This window comes from Petaurus breviceps, unplaced genomic scaffold, assembly GCF_028583685.1.
Source record: "Petaurus breviceps papuanus isolate PSGF00001 unplaced genomic scaffold, PetGlider_PUasm1.0 214, whole genome shotgun sequence".
Taxonomy (NCBI): domain Eukaryota; kingdom Metazoa; phylum Chordata; class Mammalia; order Diprotodontia; family Petauridae; genus Petaurus; species Petaurus breviceps.
Genome location: NW_027185863.1, coordinates 4,076,258 through 4,092,516, shown reverse-complemented (window position 1 = coordinate 4,092,516; position 16,259 = coordinate 4,076,258). Strand labels below are relative to the sequence as shown.

At 39.2% G+C, this 16,259-nt stretch overlaps 1 protein-coding gene across 3 annotated transcripts in view; it reads right to left on the bottom strand.

Annotated features, from left to right (window-relative positions):
- The window catches only part of ECRG4 (ECRG4 augurin precursor), a 52,342-nt gene that overhangs the window by 1,251 nt on the left and 34,832 nt on the right, over positions 1 to 16,259 (bottom strand). For 2 of the 3 annotated variants that reach the window (XM_069093985.1, XM_069093986.1), the window contains 3 exons: positions 11,528 to 11,665; positions 6,272 to 6,319; positions 3,983 to 4,140 (listed from right to left, as the gene is read on the bottom strand). In XM_069093985.1, coding sequence (XP_068950086.1) covers positions 3,983 to 4,140; positions 6,272 to 6,319; positions 11,528 to 11,665 — 344 coding nt within the window. Of the gene's footprint in view, positions 1 to 3,982; positions 4,141 to 6,271; positions 6,320 to 11,527; positions 11,687 to 16,259 lie in introns of all 3 variants that reach the window. The other variant, XM_069093987.1, reaches the window with a different exon arrangement.

Genomic DNA, 16,259 nt, shown 5'->3' with positions numbered 1-16,259 from the left:
AAAGGGAATTTATTTTAAGCATTTTTTTCAATTGTCTGTGGAGGACCATTTAAGTCCAGTGTTAGATTTGACTTATTTTTAATGTTGCTGTTAATATACGGGAGTAGGGAGTTCATCAATACAATAGTAAATTCCCTCTACCAATGTAGGTGAGTGCCTGTTCCTGGGGCTTCAAGCAGCTCACAACCAATTTGTGACAGAGACTGGGTTTGAACCCAGGTTTTTCTAACTCTGAAACTTCAAGCCCTTTGTCAGACTTTTCCATGACCACCAAATGTTCTACTAGCTAGGGCAAGGCCGGCAAATTCAGTATTCTTTGCCATCACCTTGTCAAGAGTCGTCACTTGCCATGGACAAACTCTGTTTTGAACTTAGAAATAGGAAATTCAGGAGATAGAATCAAGTCAAATCAACATGAATTTATTAAACACTTACTGTGTACCAGGCACTGTGAAGTGCTGGGAATAAAAATACAAGGAAAAATCCAAGTCTTGTGAATCCCATTTTAAATCTTTCTCTTGAATTATGGTGGTACTCCAATCGTGTTAATTCTAGGTTCAAAACTTTTTAACAGTTCCCTTCACCCATCATACTTATTCTTAAGTCCTCTTACTCATGGTGCAAATCTCCTTTTCTAGCTTTATCTTTCTAACTGTGTTCCCATCAAACTGTTACTCTTCATTGTTTTTTTTCAGATAAGTCCTGATAACTCTCTTATCTCCATGCTTTTACTTACATTCTTTCCTTTGCTTAAGAGTGTAACAACTTTTATCTCTACCTATTGAAATCCAATTCATCCATCAAGACTCATGTCAAATGCCACATATTACATGAAATTCTCCTAGGTCTCTTATAGCAATATGAATTCTTGTTCCTAAAAATCTTGTGACACTCTGTACCTCTCTATGACATTCATCATTCTGCCTTGTCATATAACTATATGTCCCCTTGTCTTAAACTTCTCACTCAAATGTAAATTTCTCAAGGTCAGGGACCATTTTTCTTATATTTTCATTTTACCAGCACCTATCATAGTATCTTACATACAATAGGAGTTTGAAGAATCTTTCCTGAATTGAAGTAAATTTTTTTTTATTTTTTTGCTTTCTGGAGGGGAGAAGGCAGGGCAATTGGTGTTACATGACTTGCCCAAGGTCACACGGCTAGTAAGTGTTAAGTGTCTCAGGTCAGATTTGAATTCAGGTCCTCCTGACTCCAGGACTGGTGCTCAATTCACTGAGCCACCTGGCCGCCCCGTAAAGTAAAAATTAATAAGAGGATACAAGTAAGTGACAGAATTGTGGGATTGGTTGAGGTAGCTAAGTGGTACAATGGATTAAAGTGCCAGATCCAGAGTCAGGAAGACTCATCTTCCTGACTTCAAATCTGGTCTCAGATACGTGCTAGCTATGTGACCCTGGGCAAGTCACTTAACCCTGTTTGCCTCAGTTTCTCATCTGTAAAATGAGCTGGAGAAGGAAATGGCAAATCACTTCGGTATCTTTGTCCAAAAATCCCCACAGATAATTTGGGCATAACTGAAACAATTGAATAGCAACAACAAATAGGTGGCATGTGTTACAGGAAATCAAAGCAGGAAGATATCATTATGGGTTGAGGTATATAGGGTATATATAAAGTATATTATAGGGTATCTTTATAGCATTTTAGGTCACTGTAGGAAGTAGGTCTTGAAAGAGATTATAGAATTTATATAATGGACACCAGATATATTTCTCTAGGAGCTTGATTATAGAATCATGCATATTGAGCTGCAAAGGACTCATATAGTCCAACTCCTTCATTTTACAGATGAAGAGATTAAGGCTCAAAGAGGTTATGACTGACCCCAATTAACAGTGGCAGAGCTGGAACATGAACCCCAGTTCTCTGATTCTAAACCCGATATTTCCTCTACTGTACTATTCTGTGCTTTTCAAAACCTATGTAAATGTGAACTCTTTGGATGTTTCTTTCTTTGTGGACTTTTTGGGGGTATCTGGAAGGAGTTAGGCATGTGCTAGAAACATAGCTCTCTCCTCTGTCCCATCTTTCTTGGTTGCTGTTGAGTTATTTTTCAGTCATGTTCAACTCTTTGTGACCCCATTTGGGATTTCTTGGCAAAGATACTGAAGTGGTTTTTTCCTTCTCCAGATCATTTTACGGATGAGGAAACTGAGTCAAATAGGGTTAACTGACTTGCCCAGGGTCACACAGCCAGTAAGTGTGTGAGGCAAGATTTGAACTCAGGTCTTTCTGACTCCAGACCTAGCACCCTATCACGGTATCACCTACCTGTTCCTATACCACTTCACTGCCCTCAGTAAGCTTTAATATATTCCAGCTTGGATTCCAGGTACTCATGAGGAAAGTGGGGCAATGAGGTTAGTCTACCTCTCACTCTTCAAGATGTTCTTGTATTCTCTTTTCTTTTTTGCTTTTTGGAGAGGCAATTGGGGTTAAGTGACTTGCCCAAGGTCACACGGCTAGTTTTTGTGTTAAGTGTTTGAGGCCAAATTTGAACTCAGGTCCTCCTGACTCCAGGACCCATACTCTATTCACTGCGCCACCTAGCCGCCCCCTAGTATTCTCTTTTTATTGTCACAATTGCCTTTTCTATCCTCATTTAAATTTAAACCCAACCCTTCTTTTTCTCATTCCTAGGCTTAGGTTGGAATTTAGTTTTAAAACACATTTTTTTTTTTCATCATTCCCACTGAGTACTTGTGCTGTACCACCCACTCCAAAATGGGAGTCGGATTCTGAGTTTTCCTGCTGATTATTTCCAGTGGCCCCACTCAGAGAGGCCACCCATGAAATGCTCATTGGAGGCAAAGGTCATTCAATCCCATGACTTTCCTCACTCTCTCTCCACCTTCTACTGCCATGAGTTAGAGTTTTTCCTATGGAGACTTCCTGGACAAACCAACAGTGTTTTCCGTCCGATATATAATATGCACAACTCTAATGATGCTGAGTTTATTTTTGCCAATTCATTCTCTGCTAAAATATTCCAGGATCCAGGAGGAGCCAATATTTTAACATATCTCTAACTTTCCCCTGCTACAATTATTCTAAAGAAAGTTTTTAAATAGAGGATACCATGTATTTATTTTCTATGCATCAGGCAAATATATATGTTAACTCAGGGAATTTTTCAGCTACAGCTTTGGACTAGGTATAGATGGGCTAAAATTCCTGCTTTTACTACAGCCTTTCTGGAAACCACCCTGTAAGCATCTATGAATGAATGCCTGTTTTCTTTTAAATGTCATTTTCTCTCCCTCCTCCACATTCTCACATCCCATAGCCCCAACTTTGTTGTTTTTTAACATTTTTGAGGTAAGATTGGAAGGTTTTTCACTAGATACTCTCAGGAGATCCAGGCAAAGACTGGGCAATGGAGTTAAATGCATACCTCAGCAAACCTTCCTTCCAGACATTCTAGATACCAGTGTCTCTTGATCTAGGCAGACCAGTACAAAAATATTACTCTATTACCAAATTTAGTTAATATAGGGCAGGCTAAAAGCTCCAGTTGACAGTCTTATATTGTTGGGAGACAAGTAATTTGTAGAACTTAGGTTAAAGGCAATAGCCAATATTAGTTCCAGAGGATAAATGGAAAATACACAAACATACACAAACACACACTTCCCTTATTTGGGAAGAGAGGTGGGGGATTACAGGTGCAGAATAGGGCATCTGTTATGTCAGACACAGTCCTTATTTTGTCTAGTTCTTTTCAACTATCTTTCTCTGTGATAAGGCAAGATTCTAAAGATAGGGAGAGAGAAATATCAGAAGATGTCTGATATAAAACTTTTTAAAAATATCAATAAAGCTTTTTTTTTAAGTAACACATACAAATTAAAGAAAACCAATCATTTATGTTCTGGATCCTCAAGATCCTCATCTTCCCCTTCCCCCATCCTCTATATGAAGGTAGAACATCCCAGGGTTAAAAAAAAAGTATACCTACAGTTTCATCAAAACCCATGTAGAGAAATTGTTGGTACCACTGCTGTACATCTGGCTGACTTCGGTCCCACAGTTGACGTTTCTGGCGTTTCAGGTTGCTTAAAAATTCCTTTGCTTTGCTTTCACCTACTGAAACTTCTGTCTTAGTTGGATCAGATGCTGAAATGATCAATTCCCCCCATCCCCCAAAGTACATGACATGATTTTTCTCCCTTCTGGCATGAATCAATATAAAAATGCATTATATCCCCATCACAACTCCATTCCTACCACACCATACTGAAAATACAGCCTCGATATTCATGACAAATGGATCTATCACCTCCACATGCTTCTTCTTGTTGGTCTATTAAGTCTTATTTCTTTGGAGGACAAATGGGAGAGGCTGAGGGGGATATATGTCATTGAAGAGCTTCCAGGGTCCAGAAACTTTTCAATCCCTGGATAAAACTGCTATTCCACTGATTATCCCAGGGGCCTATGCAACAAAGCTTGACCACAAGCCTTCTGCCACCATAAATGAGCTACAGTCAGCCCGTGGGCACAAAAAGCCCATTAAAGGAACCTTTCAATTTACAGGCATAGTGCCTAACCAAGTAGTTTGTAGGCCATGTCTTTCTGCTCAGGATGCAAATCAGAAGTGTCTTTTCCTCTAAGAGAGGAAAAACACAATCCAGTTCCATTCAATAAGAATTTAAGTATGTGACAAACACTGTTCTGGGGGAAAGCGTGAATAACTAGGGGAAAATTGAGACAGGCTTCCTATAATACATACCAGTTTTAAAGGGAATTAAGGATGGCAAAATTTGGAGATGAAGAAGGAGAATATTCCAGAAAACAGTGCAGGGAGTTAAAATTAAATTTAAAATCTTTTCATGTATAATAGGGGTATGGCAAACATTTAGATCACCCGGAATGACATTATCCACCCTGCTTCCCTGGGAAGTGCTCATCCTCCATTACAGACATATTTGTAATGTAGGACAAAGATCACTGATGTCTAGAAGCCTAGAAATATAGAATTTTCAGCCCGAAAGAAACAATTTCAGGACTCATTCAATTTATAGATAAGGAAACTCAGGCCCAGGAATAGGGGTGACCCTCCCAAGGTCACAATAGCAGAACCAGGTCTCTGGATCTAGAGGCACTGCTGGGTTCTGAATGAGAGAAGAAAGATCTCACTATCAATTAATCAAGAAGCATTCATTTAGTTTCTACTATGTTCCAAGCAGTGTGCCAGGTACTGAGGCAATGAATATAAAAAATGAAATGCTCTTTCACCATATTGCATTTGCTAAAGCATAAACGTCTTTTTAAAAAAAAAAAGACATCAAAATGGCTTCCAGTGTTTTTTTAAATTGTTGTATTACTGTTATGAGAATCTTTGAGCCCTTGTTTTTTTATAACATTTTTAGGGTATATTTCCAACCATAGGGAAGCGGTTAAATATATTGCGGCCTAGCAGAATAATTAAATCAAGTCAGCAGATGATTATGAGGGATACAAACACCACGTGGGAGAAATTTTTTTTTTAAATAATGCAAAGAAAAAAAAAGGAGAACCAGGCAAAAGAATGGAATACTCACTACCTATGAACAGATGAGGAAAAGTGAATGAAAGTGAATGTATCAATGGAAGCCTGGCAAGAAGGACTGAAAAAAATGTAATGAAACTTTATGAATAGAAATTAATGTAAATGTAAATGTCACTAAGCAAGTATAGTTTATGTTGCTGTTTAGTGGTATAGTTTCTTTCTTAATTATTTTTAAAATATATAAGACTAGATGCTCTCTCAGGTTGCTACCAGTGAAAAACAATGTGATTTAAGGAATATTTTCAATAACCATGGTTGAAGACAAAAAGGGTTTTCTATTTAATCTTCAGCTTGTAGAAAATTCAATTAACCAGAACAGCTGCATTCCCTAAGTATTCCATGAGATTGAAATTTTATTGTACTTCAAAGGAAAATAAACTAGAAAGAAATATACTTGAATTCAGAGAGATGCACTCTAAAATGTCCCAATGCTTTTAAAAAGAATAAAAATTCAATTAACACTGAAACATTAGGGTTCCTTTTTTCGCAGTTCACACTGACAAATTTCTAGAGGAACAACCTTTATCAATTTATCAGCAGGATTATTAAGCTATATACACACCTTCAAATTGACTAAGCAGAAACACTTTTGATTTTTCAAAAGCATGTCTCTGGGTGAGAAAGCATTCACAACTTTGTTTTGATATGCTTAAATCCTGCTAAGAACACAAAACTTGAAAATTTCAGGCTATTTACCTTCTCGTTTTTTAAGCATGAGCTTGAGTTTGTTTCCTCTTGTGCCATCTAAAAGGAGGAAAAATAAAGGTTAGCTACAGGGTTGCATGGTTCCTTTAATCACTCAAAAGCAAAGATCAAAGCTTGGAAAAGGGGTTGGGGGGGCAGCTAGGTGTCAAAGTGAATAGAGTGCTGGACCTGGAGTCAGGAAGACTCATCTTCCTGAGTTTTAAACTAGTCTCACACACTTACTAGCTGCATGACCCTGGGCAAGTCACTTAACCCTGATTGCCTCAGTTTCCTCATCTGTAAAATAAGCTGGAGAAAGAAATGGCAAACCAGTATCTTTGCCAAGAAAACTCCAAATGGAGTCATGAATGGTCAGACACAACTGAAATGACTGAATGACACAAGCTCATTATGAGTCAACAATCTGACATGACAGACAGGAAAATAAAGGTAAATTCTATCTTAGAATGCTTTTAGAGAGACATGATATACAATATAAAGAAATTGGCAATCCTACTGTACTCCATCCTAGTCTGTCCACAGATGGGATATTGTCATTGATTCTGGACACTAACTTTTGGGAAGGACACCGATTAACTACCAGAGGAGAGGTGGGGAACCTGTGACCCTCTAGGTCCCTGGGTGTGGCTTTTTGATTGAGTCCAAGTTTTACACAACAAATCCTTTTATTAAGGGGATTTGTTCTGTGAAGTTTGGATTCAGTCAAAGGGTCACACTTGAGGAACTAGAGGCTTCACTAGAGGATGTAAAAGACCGCATTTGGCCTTGAGGTCACAGGTTTCCCACCCCTAAACTAGAGTAAGTCCAGAAAAGGGAGACCAGGATGGTCAGGAAACTGGACACCCTGCTATAAAAGGACCACTTTAAAGAAACTGGAGATGTTCAACTTAGACAAAGATTAGGGAAGACAAAACAGCTGCTCTCAAGTATTTGAAAGGGCGTCATACAGAAAGTGTGGACTTGTCCCAGAGGAAAGAATCGGAGTAATAGATAGAACCCGAAAAGAAGCAATTTTATGCCAAATGTCAGGAAAAACCTCCCAACAATTCCAAAAAGTAGAATGGACTGCTCCGGGAGGCAGTGGCTTTACCGAAAGCCTTTAAATGGAGATTGAATGACTACTTGTCATGGATTTTGTAGAGGAAGTTCCCATATAGGAAAAGGCGAAATTTAAAGACTTTTAAGATCTGTTTCAACTGAGATTCTGTGAAGAGAATTATTTCCCCGATCCCTTCTATACACACAAGCAGCAAGGAGCAAATGTTTCCAAACAGGAGTGTACCAATGACAAGAGCCATTTAAGGCAGAATATATTTGCATCTTATTACGGATCAAGATATTTTCATGAATTTTTCTCCAGGTGATACTTTTCCCCACTTTCATTAAAATGATAAACTGCTTTTTTTTTTCTCTCAAGTTTTCTAGAATTTTTCTTCAAAACAAAGCTTGTTTTTACAATTTCTTGTAATATATCATTCTATCTGATCTTTTCTTAGGCTCAGAGATTTAAAATTGGAAGAGACCTTAGAGACAGCTAAGTTCAACCCCCTCATTCTACTGCTGAAGAAACTGAGTCTGAGAGAGGACAAGTAACTTGCCAAGGGTCATGCTGATAATAAGTATCTGAGGGAGGTTTTTCTGACTCCAATCCCATCATTCTGATCACTATATCACCGATGTACTATATTTTGTATGTTTACCCTATAGTCCAATAGTGTTGAAATAAAATGACAGGGGAGATAAAATCGGGGAAAACCATTCTTCTGAGGTCACTAAAACTTTTATCCAGGTTTGCTTTTCCTGAGACAAGTTAGGACAACTCCAACAAAACATTGATTGCAGTCGTGATGGCCAGAATAAGCTCAGTTCTGAAGGTGTTTCTAGGTCCTGGGAACATTTTGTTGGGAAATACTAGGCTTGGCCTGGTAGAGAATGATATCCAAAAAAAATTCAGAGAACTGGTACTATAGTTTACTTTGAAATGTTTGACCAAGTCCCCACAGTCTGATTCTCCATCACCCACATTAATCCATCAGTTTGTCATTTAACAGATGAGGTTCACAACTCCTGGGGTACCACATTTACAATATTAGATGGTCCCAGGTACTGTTTACTTCTTGAATAAAGCATTTGAAGATTAAGAAAAAGGACATAGTTTTGATTTTCAAATTTGGACTGGTTTTAGGGGCTGATGATTGGGTTGGGTTTTTTAAAAATTAAAATAGAATTGCCTGCCAAAGAAAACATAAGTACTGGAAAAAGCACTGAACAGGGGGTTGCTTTGGGTCACATTTTAGCTCTGTTCCTTAGTAATATATACACAGTATATAGTATATATATACAAGTATATAGTACTGTGTTCATATACACGTATGTAAAAATGTACATGCATATAATGCATATTTTATATGTTTCAACATAACGTTTCCTTTATAATCCTTTTGGTTATCCATAGATACATGGAGAAATTATATATAAGTATGTACAAACTTGTATATAGAAAATTAGGTATTTTAAATAACCATTTCAATATAAATAACTCCCTTTACGATCATATTGACTTTATGTTATTTATATGCATAAAGATATATATATATACTATACATGTATATATACATAGATAGTGTACATACATTTATATCTAAATATATAGAAATCTGCACATATACAAATTATACAGTTTAATGACTATTTTAATACTGTTTATTTTTGTAACCTTATTTACTTTGCTTTACACACACACACACACACACACACACATTTTTCATATCCAAGGTTAAGGTCTTCTGGATTCAGTGATCTATAAAGATCTCCTAGTTCTAAATTCTATGATCAGTTTAAATCCCAAGTTCTCAAGTGAACAGTTATTATCTTTACCCTGACTTCAATCAGTGCAAAGTGAGCTATAAAATATCATCACAGTAATTTGAATTGAACTACATTTGTCATAAGGAAATGAAGAATAAATAATATTAACTATTCTTCCTTTATATAACAGATTTCCCATCTTGACATTGTTTGTTAATGTCATCAAGGGAGGTGGCAACTAGGAATACTGGGCCAGGAGTCGAGAAGACTCATCTTCTTGAGTTCAAATCTAACCTTAGACTCTTGTGACCCTGGACAAGTCACTTAACCCTGATTGCCTCAGTTTCTTCATCTGTAAAATGAGATGAAGAAGGAAAAGGCAAATCACTCTGGTATCTTTGCCAAGAAAACCCCACATGGCATCAAGAAGAATGGACAGGACTGAAAAAGAACTCAACAACTGAGAAAGATGGGACATGAAGAGTCAGACAGCTGAACAACATTATTGAAGTAGGATATTAAAGCACAGTCATCTTCATTGGCATTGAATCTCCCAAGCAGTTCAAATGTGTGTGTGTGTGTGTGTGTGTAATTATAAATGCTCCCAAACATTTCTTGGAAATATAGGGTAGACCCTTTGAATTTGTAAACATATATGGGAACATTTCATTACCAGATACTGAATTTTTTGCACTAACTTAACAAATAACAATTATTGAAAATAATTTCTAAAATTAATAATTGAAAATAATTATCTCATTGATAATGTTCAATCTAACTAACCTCTTTTTAAAAGTCATGGAGGTCAACCATATGATGGAAATTCAAATATTAATAACCTTGTGTGTCCTCAAGTATCTCCAACCCATCTCATGAACTTTCACAAAAATGTTATATAGTGAAGTGAGTATGAACTCTGGAATGAGAGATCTTGGGTTCAAATTTTGTCTCTGACAATTAATACCTGACTATGGGTAAGTCAGATCATCTCCCTGGACCTTAGTTTCTCTCACTGAAAAATGAAAACATTGAACTAGAAAACTTCTGAAGTTACTTCCAGCTCCAGAGCTATGGTCCTATGTATAAAATCTGAAAGTAGGAAGGAACCTCCAAAGTAATCTAATGCTTCTCAAACAGGAACAACATCCATGAGATGTTATCCAGCCCCTAGTAGAAAACTTTTAGAGATGGAGAACTCACTGCCTACCAAGGTTGTACTTTCTACTTACTGATTGATAGGAAGTTTTTCCTGACAAGGAGCTGAAATCACTTTTCTGCTCCACCTATCGACCCTAGCTTTGCCCACTGGATTCAAATAGAACTTGAAAGGATTCTCACTCTTCTTCCCAGAGGACTGTGTTCCTGATCTCCATTTGGAACACAGACTATAAGTTCAGACCAAGCTTGTACTATCCACTGCCTTGTTAATTACCAGACATATTTTCATAGCTTCTTTCTTTGACTGGGCTGAATGAAAAGCAAAATGACTCCCAAAAAGCCCTTGTAAACCTCAGATTTGGACTGCTACTAACCTGTACTACAGAAGTGATTTTTTTTATGACAAAAGAAATGGGGAACCCCAAAGGTGATATCATTTTACCTCCTCTGTCACCCAGTCCCTTAATGACAAAATTCTCTAGGTGCAGATTGTGTAAGAGAAGGGGAAGAATGGGAAGTGCCCAACATGGAGTGATTCTCAGCATCTCCATCTGCTCAAAAGCATATACACCTGAAAACCTAAAATGGACTCCTAATCATTCCCTTATCTTCCTTCAAGGAACCCCCTTCTGCCCACTAGAAGACTCAGAATTGCCATACACTTTCACTCACTTTCTTTTTTTCTTCTTTTTTTTTTTTTGGAGGGGGGAGGCAGGGAAGTTGGAGTTAAATGACCTGCCCAAGGTCACACAGATAGTAAGTGTTAAGTGTCTGAGGCTGGATTTGAACTCAGGTCCTCCTTACTTCAGGACCAGTGCTCTATTCACTGCACCACCTAGCTGCCCCTTTCACTCACTTTCTTAAGCTTTACAGAGAACTTTCCTCACAATGACCCTGTGAAGCAGGCAGCATGTTATCCCACTGGGGCATTCTGGGAAATGGAGTGTGGACCTGCAATTTCATCTATATTGAGAACTCCTGCTTTGCAAGTTGCCGTTTTAGATAGTAGAGCACAGAGAAGTTAAGTGACTCACCCAAGGTCACCCAGCCAATAAGAGTCAGGTCTCTTGAGGCAGGTCTCCCCACATCCTACCCCATCCCATCCCATCCCATCCCATCCCATCCCATCCCATCCCATTCCATCCTGTCTCGTCCCTAGCACAGACAGCTCTCCGAGTTGCAAGGTCAAGTGCAATGCTACCAGGCACTCCCTCCAGCCCTCCTGAGTCCTTCCGATTCCCAAGCCGGGACAGCGCCACACAGCGCAAAGGTGTCACTCACTTGGCCCCAGGCACAGCAGCAGGACTAGCGCCAGGGCAGCCAGAGCTAGTACCCGGCTGGAGGTGAACTGGGAGGCGGAGAAGGCAGAACTCATCTTTGCTGGCAGCTGCTTTCCGCGATGCTCTCGAACTCTCTCAGCTGCAGAGACAAAGCGAGGTGCTAGTAAGGGGGACGGAGAACAAATAGACTTACTCGCGATCCCACCCACCCTCCCTACTCACTCCAAGACCCCCAACTGGTCAGACCCAAACTGGCCGGCAGTCATAACAGGAAAGAGTATTGTGCAAACACGCGCACAAACCCAGACATACACCCGCGGCTTCTGATGCTCAATTAGTTCTTTTCAGCTCTGCCTGGAAGTTGATTGAATAATCCCTGGGCTCTCGCTCCAAACAGAAAAATTGGCCCAAAGCAAAGGGGAGCGTGCCAAAGTGCACAGAGCAACACAGAGAGGTCCACTATTCCTTTCCTTACTGAATGAAGCCTTTTCCCTCCTGGCCCGGTGGTTGTTTTTAAATTTTCCCCCATCTTTTGCTCTACTCTCTCTTGGCAGTGGCATTCCTGTAGATTTTTTTAAGAGTCGTAACTGCAAACACGTACTGAAAGGCTCAAGCTTCAAGAAAACCTAGCCTCTGGATTATGCAAAGCAGTTCTCCAGTCCTGCTTCCCTTCTGTCGCCCTTTGCCTGTCCCCAGAAACTAAAAATAGGCAGATGCCTGATTTATATCTTCAATCCCTACTGCATGACCTCCTGGTCATGAGAGTAGTTACATTCTACACCTGGAAAAAGCCCCTGAACCAAGGAAATCAAAAGGCCATCTAAGTAAGGATCAATGAGAGGTACATTTGTGTAGTAGGAAGAGTGTTGATCTAAAGGACTGACCGATTAATCAGTTCCAAATTAGACTCCACATCTTATCCACAAAAGATAAGGAAGTCATGAGAGATTTGGTCAAACCCATCCAGAAATCCAGGAATGCTATGTTTTTCAGTCAATCAATAACCGTTTATTAAGTGCCCACTAGAGTGCAGGAAGTGATGCATAATAAAATTAGAAAGGTATTTGCGGCCCAGAAAAAAACAGAAGCAACTAAATAGAGGATGTTCCTAGTGGCCTTAGGGAATCATTGGAGTGGGGGGAACAATGTGGACAGAGATGCACTTTAGGAAAATCACTTTAGCAGGCATGATGGAACCCTAATAAAGCTGCCCCCAGTCCCAGTATTCTTTTTTTTTTTAAAGCAATTGGGGTTAAGTAACTTGCTCAAGGTTACACGGCCAGGTGTTTCTGGGTGGATGCTAAGTGTCTGAGCCCGGGATTTGATCTCCAGGTCATCCCAACACTGGAGCCAGTGCTCTTACTCACTGTGCTACCTGGCCGCCCCTCCAGTCCCATATTCTAATTTCATTATGGGCCCAGCCCCACTGAACAGCAGTCCACTGTGCCTACTGATTCCCCCCCTTCCTCCCTCCCCATGCCCTAACTTCTCCATATATGCCTCACTGCTCACTGGAACAACAGGTGTGTCCCTGAACTCTTAGTTCCCATGGAAACAGTAAATGTGTCCATGTGATGGGAACCCAGCTACTGCCTCTACCTGGTCACTGTGCCCAGACCCATTCCCACAGAAACAGGTGTGATCTTGTATTCAATCACAATCACATCATCCATCTAGACCAGACAGGAACACAATAGTTAGCCAGTTAGAGGGCAGAATGACCAGAATGTTTAACCACCGGACCATAGATGGGTCCTTCATTATCTAATCCCTTAACAAACTCCTCCTGCCTTTTTAATATTAATGATATTCCTCTATTCTATGTGCTTCTTTATCCTATAAAAATCCATCTTAGCCTGCTTCATGAGAGGCTTCAATCTCAATAAATGCCCATACTTGGTCTGACTCTTAATTCTTTGAGATGGTTCCATCATAGCGCATCATGAAACCTCAACAGATTTTAGGTGGGCAGAGCCCTCCACCTCAACAGCTTTTTGGCATCTCTGGGTTTAAACTGCAACAGCTATAAGGAGAATTCTTTGGAGAGATGAGAGATTTGAGGTAAGGAGAACAATTAAGAGGCCATTCCTATAGTCTAGGAAGGAGGTGATGAGGGACTGGACTGATGGGGGCAGAATTGGCTGTGTGAATTTAGACAAAGGTTGTGAAAGTTACTGTGGAGAAAAAAGAATACTGTGAAAGGAAGATTTATGAACTGAATGGGCATGTGCATCATTTTACAAAATCTGAAAAGGCTTCTTGATTGAATTATAAGCAAAAGATTGGTCATGCCCCAGGTGGCTTTTAAAATACAGTAGAACTATTCCAGAGCTTGTCAGTTCAAGAGATTATGAGGCAGTTAAGATATTTCCAACAGGAAGTGGAGACTCACATTCTCCGTGGAGTCACAAACACAGAGGAAAGTAGAATTCAAAACAGAAAATAATTTCAAAGCTGCCTATGGGTTCAAGAGAGAACTAGCCTTGGCAATGGAGTGATGGAAAGTAGCACTCATGGAATTCATCTAGCTGACCTTCCTAACAAAGATGCTGGATTGAGAAGGAACAGAAGAAGGACTTCCTGAGAAAAGAAAGAAAGTGTGCATCAGAAGTATAAATGGCCCTAGCCACAAGTGCTTCCTAAGTGTGTGCCTCTGTACCACAGATTCTGAATCTGTGCTTACACAGATGCTTTGTGTTTCTGGGGGAGAATGCACCCCAGGTGTCGGAAGATGGGTGTTTGAAACTATTGTTCTAAGTAAGCTACCTTAGAAACTGCCTTTGCTTTGAGCTGTGTGTCTACTCATTGACTTTTAAAGGTCAATTCAATGGTGGGGGTTTGTGAACTACTGTTTTAGGAGTTGCAAAACCACAGACTATACCTTTTGGTCTAAGGTCACATCGACTAAAACAAAAAACACAGACTGTGAGTTTGAATTTTTTTTGTTTTGTTTTTGGTGGTGGGAGATTCCATGAAGAAGATGCTAAACAGATTGCATTACAAAAGTTTGATTGTATTCAGCTATTTCGAATTTGGAACACTTTTCCCATTAAAAACAGTGTTTGTATGTTTGGGTTATTTATATGTCAAGTTTTCATAAATACAAAACTGCCTTTTAGGAGGATACTAAAAAGTATTAACATCTCTGAACAATCCATCTTCAGAAGAAGAATTTTAAGGCAGCAATGATCCCAGGAAATTGTTACAATCATTAATAATGAGAGAAAAATAAATTAAAGTAAATTTGAGGCTTCATCTCACCTTTAGCAAACTGGAAAAGATGTAAAAAAAAGTCAATGTTGGAGAGACTATGGAAAAATAGGCACACAAGTACACAGTTGGGAGGGTTTTTAATTGGTCCTACCGACCCAGAAAACAATCTGGAATATGCCAGATAAGTAACTTTGTTATTGGAACCTACCACACACATACACAAAAAGATCATATAACCCAAGAAGATCCAAAGCACAAAGAAAGGCCTGACGTATAGGAAAATATTCATAGCAGAACTTTATATGGTAACAAAGAATTGGGGACATAATGGCTGCCATCAATTCAGGAATGTACGAACAAACTACGGGGAGTGAAAGCCATGGAATATTACTGTGCACTAATCAATGATGAAGGCAGAGAAGGATAAGAAGATTTACATGGGGGTGGCCAGGTAGCACAGCAAGTAAGAGCACCGGCTCCAGTGTTGAGAAGACCTGGAGATTGAATCCCAGGCTCAGACACTTAGCACCCACCCAGAAACACCTGGCCGTGTAACCTTGAGCAAGTTACTTAACCCCAATTGCTTAGGGGCGGCCAGGTGGCTCAGTGAGTAAGAGCGCTGGCTCCAGTGTTGGGATGACCTGGAGATCGAATCCCGGGCTCAGACACTCAGCACCACACCCAGAAATAACTGGCTGTGTAACCTTGAGCAAGTTACTTAACCCTGATTGCTTAAAAATATAAAAAAAAAAAAAAGATTTACATGAACTGACCCAGCACAAAGTAAGTAGAACAAGAAGATAATAACAGAATAAGGTAAATTATAAAAGCAGTCAAAGATAGTCAAACTCTGCTAATTTTAATAACTAAATGTGGTCCTGTATAGTGATTAATGAAAGCTATCTCTAAAGCAGAGAGAGAAAAGACTTCACGGGGAGAATATTCCATATATAGTCACTGTATTGGTTGTTCTTTGCTTAACTGTTTTGTTTTTGTATATGAGGAAGTTCAATTTGTGGTAGAGATACAGAAATGATTGTAATGTAAGAAAGACATAAAATTATTTTAAATAAGTATTAGCAGCCCCAATTATTTGACTTACTATAAACTTTTGAATACTGCATCTTGACCGATGTAGAACTTGTGGGCTTTTTATAGCCTAAACCATTCCAGTACCTTTAGAGGAAAGTAGAAGTTACATGAATTCTTTCCAACTACCAGGGAACTAAATTTTTTTTAATCTTTAAATATGTAGGAGGGAATGGCCATGGGGAAAAGCAGAAAGTTGAGTTGCATTCTCTTCCCAGGATAGATAATATGGATGGTATAATTCAAGCCCTATTCCTTCAAACAACTCAAGTGTAAATTTTGCTGATGAAAGGAAGTCTGGAAGAGAAAATAACTACAGTGGCATCTTTAAATATGAAGGGCTAGGGTATCAGTCACTTGCAGAAAAGTATATTGGTTGTAGAACTGCTTTTTGATGCTGAGAGAGAGCTTACAATATTTTATCTTCCAGG